This window comes from Vigna angularis, chromosome 8 (genome assembly GCF_016808095.1).
Source record: "Vigna angularis cultivar LongXiaoDou No.4 chromosome 8, ASM1680809v1, whole genome shotgun sequence".
NCBI classification, from domain to species: domain Eukaryota; kingdom Viridiplantae; phylum Streptophyta; class Magnoliopsida; order Fabales; family Fabaceae; genus Vigna; species Vigna angularis.
Window position 1 is genome coordinate 8,430,750 of NC_068977.1, and position 5,578 is coordinate 8,436,327.

The 5,578-nt window shown below is 32.1% G+C and overlaps 1 protein-coding gene across 1 annotated transcript; it reads right to left on the bottom strand.

The window, feature by feature from the left end:
* Window positions 1-2,805: 2,805 nt before the first annotated feature.
* Window positions 2,806-5,078, bottom strand: LOC108344483 (probable endo-1,3(4)-beta-glucanase ARB_01444). The gene has a single exon (XM_052867017.1). It carries the CDS (start codon window positions 5,016-5,018, stop codon window positions 3,036-3,038), a length of 1,983 nt encoding a protein of 660 aa, XP_052722977.1. The 5' UTR covers window positions 5,019-5,078; the 3' UTR covers window positions 2,806-3,035.
* Between the last annotated feature and the right edge of the window lie 500 nt (window positions 5,079-5,578).

Genomic DNA, 5,578 nt, shown 5'->3' on the forward strand with positions numbered 1-5,578 from the left:
TATATACGAATCTTTTGTGCATTTAGAGTTACTCTATCTACAACTTGGTTTGCTATTAAATTGTTAGAAGTAGGAGAGTGGGGTTAGGGTTTTGGGATTTTGGTTATGCTAGTGGGATGGTTGAACTTAGTTTATTGATTTCAACAAAATGTTGATGAGAAGGGTTTGTTTTGGTTTGTTGAGAGATGGGATTAAAGATTGAATGATGGAAGGGTGGGAGTAAAGAGGATTTAATCATTGATGTTTAAGCAAGGGAAGAGGATCTTAGGAGGAAAGAGATGAGAGCATAGTGTCTCTCTTACGTTAATTTCTTAGCCGTTTTGCTTAAGTGCTTCATAACCAATATGCACCAAGTATTTATCAGAAAAATACCTTTTCAGTTTACTTTAATATCTTCTCTAGTTAAAAAGGATTAATATTGAACTATTGACTAATGACATTTTTATGAGATGTTGAAAACTATTATAAAACATCAAAATATATTAGTAATACTTTCAGTGCAAAACGTTAAAACCATATTGAAAATCATTAAAAAAACTAATGATTATATATATATATATATATATATATATATATATATATATATATATATATATATATATATATATTATAATTTCTTAACTTGTGAGCAACAAATTTAAAATATTTTTTTACATCCATTATAATTAGTTGACAATCACTTTTAGGAATAATATAGTTATTAGAAAAGGAAACTTTTATATTTGTAAAAGAAAAAATATTAAAGAAGGAATGAGTGAATGTAAAGTAGGTGTAAAAGTTTATTAGATGTAAAAATAGTGAAATGCTAAACAAAATTATCAAAAGCCTTCCCTACCAATTGTGTATTCCATAATAAAGACAAACACATAATTATTAATACAAAAATACTACATTCAATTTTATAGTTTAAATGTATATTTATTATTATTTAATAATTAATATTTTTTAATTATATTTTCACTACAAAGATAATGGTGATTAACTATCACAATATAACGTGGATTTTGAAAATAGATTCTAGTAGAGTTGGCTTAGCAAATATGATAAAAATGACAAATCCATTGTTGATTGTAACAATTTGGATCAATATTTTTATTGATTTCCTTCGTCACTCCTTATTTTATTTTTTATTATTAACTTTATTACAATTTACATTCAAAACCTTTATATTTATTCTCTTCTTCATCTACTTTCTTCTTCATTTGTTTTTATCTTGTTTATAATTTCATCTCTAAATATAAAAAAAATTATAAAAAATATGATTATTATAAAGAAACGCACCAATTGTTGATTGAAGTCTAAGAAAGAATTGAATAATTTAAATTTTTTGTGTGACTTTGATCAACAATATAAGCAATTTAACACTTTAAAATAGATTGAAAAACTTGTAAGTGTTTTAGACCATGAAAGACGAAATCCGCGTAAGTAGATTAGGTTTATTGAGTGATATTGAAAAAGCATCCAACCATAATCCTCGAAAAATAATATCAATAAAATTTATTGGATGGTTAAAGATAAATTGATTACAATATAGTAAAAGCAATATTAATAAAATTTATTGAATGGTTAAAGATAAATTTATTACAATAGTAAAATTATTGTGGGAGAAACATAATAAAAAAATGTATAGAAGGATTAAATATAATTATTGTTCCAATTAATTATAAAACTTCTTACAACTCAATGGATAATACATTCATAATAAGACATTAATCATGTTCATATTATTTATTTAAAATATATTATAAAATATTATCATTATAGTTTTATACTTTTAAATTTTACTACTTAATCACATAAATAAAATGATAACATTAACTTGTGCTTTATTTTTTAATATTAATTAGATTTACTTGTGCATCAACAAAGACAAATCCACCCTAAAGCCATCTTACAAACATGTCTATTTTGTATGTTAAATATTGACTTTTGTAAACTTTAAATAGATTTACTTTCTTTTTCATGATACTTTCTGTATAAATAAAATACAATTTTAGCGTAATTTCCTTGACTGAAACTCGCATTAAGATCAGAGCTGTTATTGGATTGCTATTTTCCAATTGTCTAGTTCTAGTAAAGGGTCAGAGAATAAATTAATATTTTATTTATTTATCATCATCATCATCATTATTATTATTATTATTATTATTATTATTATTATTATTATTATTATTATTTGAGAGAAAAAATTGTAATCAACTTCGAAGAAGTTTCCATATTTGTTGTTTATAATTGTTTTTAGTTGACTTTACATTCTGATTCAAAATAGTTGAGACTCAAGGTGTACACTCTATAAAGTAATGATGCAAAAAGTGAGTCTAAGATATGTGAGATCTGTTATTATAAAAAAATAATTATTTCATATATATATATATATATATATATATATATATATATATATGTATATAATAAAAAACTTTTTTTATTTTTTATTTTTAAAAAGAAGTGAAAGAATGCAATTTGATATAAGTTCAATAAAGTCTTTTATGTAAAATTTAGAGTTGTAAAAATAAGTTAAGTGTATGTTATTAAGATAAAAGTAATTATGATCTAAATTGAGTGGGATTAGTTTTAGTTTAACTTATATGGTAAGTGACATAAATAAGTCTAATCCAGCTCAATCGATAGACTTATCAACCTAATTTATATAATAATACAATCGCATGTATTATAATTTATATGTTTTGTATGTCAAACACAATAATTAACATTGAAATTCAATAACACAATTTAAATTTTAATAGATCCCTTTATTGTCAACAACAATGAATGCCAAAGTGTTGAACCAAAATGAAAGCAACACACTGATAATTAAATATATTATCATTCATATAGTAATGGCTTGTCAGAAACAGACCTGTGATAAAGTATGATATTGTCGTAACTTCATTATATGTTTTCTTTTTCATGACATAGAAATCATCGACTTATTGGTATTTTAAAACTTAATAGTAGTAATGATAACAATAGCCAAAGCAGCAGTGTTTCATGTTCAATGTTCAATGTTCATGTTCATGTTCAGTGACCCTTCTTATTCATCCTCTGCTGTGAATCCACCACAAGAGATTAGTCAAAGAGTTTCCACCATCAAAACCTGTAAGGTTTCTTATCTTCTGCAATGCACTTTCATTGTCATAAATCCCTTCAAGGGCATACGCAAATCCCTTCCATCCTTCACCAACACCATCCCTATTCAAAGCAGGTAAAGTCCACTCCACAAGCTGCTTCACAAACTCAGCATTGGAGAAAATGGCTTCAGAAATAGGCACCAATGGTAAGAGCTGAATGCCAAGCCTACACTCTTTCCACTCTGCAGGAGCAAACCATAGTCCAGTGTCCCTCTTGTTAGACCACAGAACTCCCATGATCCTGTTCTCTTGTGTGAACTCTTCCTCATACAAAGTCCCTTTCTCTTCCACATGCCACCACATTTTAGTCCCCAGAATTTCCAATGCTGTCAGTGTTGATCCAAGGGAAACAAGATGAGCATCACCATATGCCAGACCCATCAAAGCAGCAGAGTAATATGCACACACAGCCTCACTTGTGCTCTCTTGGTTCCTTCCATCTGTGAACTCAGTTAACCCCCCAGCCCAAGAGTGAAGAACATAAGGGTCAAAACACCTCAAACGTGTGTAATTGGAGTTTTGTTTTGTGTCCAAGTTCATGAAGTCTTGCACAAGGGAATAGGCTTTAGGCTTGTACTTTCTACCCCAGGCTTGATCAAACTTAGTGAGCACTGCAATTCCATAAAGGAAGTACCCCAAATGGTAGTGATGATCATTGTAAATACCAAATCCAAAATCACCACCCCCATCATTGGACCCTTGTTGTGTAATAATGCCACCCCATTTCTTATCATGTAGAAATCCATTCCCTTTGAAAGTTCCCTCCAACCATGGCTCAATGGTTTCCTTCAAAAACTTTATAACCTTTGGAATCACATCAAGGTAGCGCAACTCCTCAGCAATCAATGCCAACCTTGCAGCCCTTGCAACCAACTTCCCATAAAAATAGGACCTTGTTTCTGTTATTGATGACGAGTTTAGGCCGTCAACATCATTAGAAAGGGCTGAAACAACTTCATCACGGGATTCTTCTTTGACTCCATTGGTTGATTGCCATGTTACAAACACGGGATCTGTTTGCAACACCCATGAATTCCCGACAACACCAACAACATCCCCATCAATGCTTCCATACTTAAAATCTTCAAGAACAGTGACATCATTGTCTTCATTAGACAGAAGCTGAACATGGAGAGGGTGAGCCAAGAGTAGCAAATCCCCTGACCCTTTCTTCTCCCACTTATACTCCACGCAAAAGGGTTCTCTGAATATAGCTTCACCTGACACGGGGTAACAAGAACTGAACTTGTCAAGAACCGCCTCGTGTTTTGAATCAGAATCAGGCAGCAAGGCTATCCGGACTATGCCAGAAAATGCATCAGAAGTGATTTCAGAAAGAGTGTGGCTCAAACTGATGGGGGAGGAAGCATAAAGGACCCACGTTTGACCATTGTTGAACTGAAAGGTGTACTTGGTGCGAGTATTGTTTGAAGAGAATGAAAGAATGGCGTGGACGGTGGTGATGGAAAGAGGGGTTGGTTGGGTGACAGAAACAGTCAAAAAGGGGCTTCCCCTAACAAGGAGGAAGCTAAGATTGGAAGAAGGGATATCCAAAGTGACACTGAGATCACTGTAAGAGGAGATAAGGTGTTTGCCACTTGAACCGTGCTTGGATGAGATGGTTAGATCAGCATTGAAGACTTGGTATATGACAGCAGAACTGACTTGGCGAGAAGGGTATGAGAGAGAGAGGGAAGAGCCAGAGGATTTGATGAGGTAAGGATGAATGTATTCAGGTTGGTCACCATTTTTTAGCACAAAGTTTTGGAAGAAAGAGTTTGTGGGGAGTGGTTTTGAGAGAAGGGTTGAGGAGAAGAATTGAGAGGGATCAGGAAGAACAGTGGATTGTGTCTCTGGGAAGATGAAATGAGTTTTGTTTTGCTTGACCATTGCTGCTTGTGAAGATGGTGGAACTGGTGTTTGGTTGTGTTGTGGTGATGATGAATGCTTGAATGGTGTGATTTATATATGGGTTTTGGAGAGCATGAGGTGAATGCACTTGTTCCTTAGAGTTGGTGTGTTTTCATTATTGGCGGCTACTCTATCAACGACCTGGTTAATTATTAAAGTCTTATGAGTAGGAAAGTGGGGTTTGGATTTTGGATTTTTGGGGATAGTTGACCATAGTTTATTGATTTTGTGAACTGTCTTTTGGTGCAAGTTGAGGTGCAATGTTTATCTTGGTGTGTTGATGATGATGTTAGAGAGGATCAATGATTCTAAATTTGTGATGAATGGTGGAAGGGTGTGAGTAAAGAGTATTGAATGATTGATTCAAAGGAAGTGAAACTTGGGAAGAAAGATGAGTGAATGTGACCTTGTCAAGAAGCAAAATAGAAGTTTCTCAATGGGAACATACCAAATTCAGATGAAAAAAAAGGAGAAGAAAACATTACCTCACATAAATGCAGATTTATGTGCACACAGTTGGACAATTTGAACCAGATAGA

Excerpts from the sequence above, each read along its gene's own strand:
- LOC108344483 (XM_052867017.1), bottom strand. The coding sequence starts at position 5,018 with ATGGTCAAGCAAAACAAAACTCATTTCATCTTCCCAGAGACACAATCC.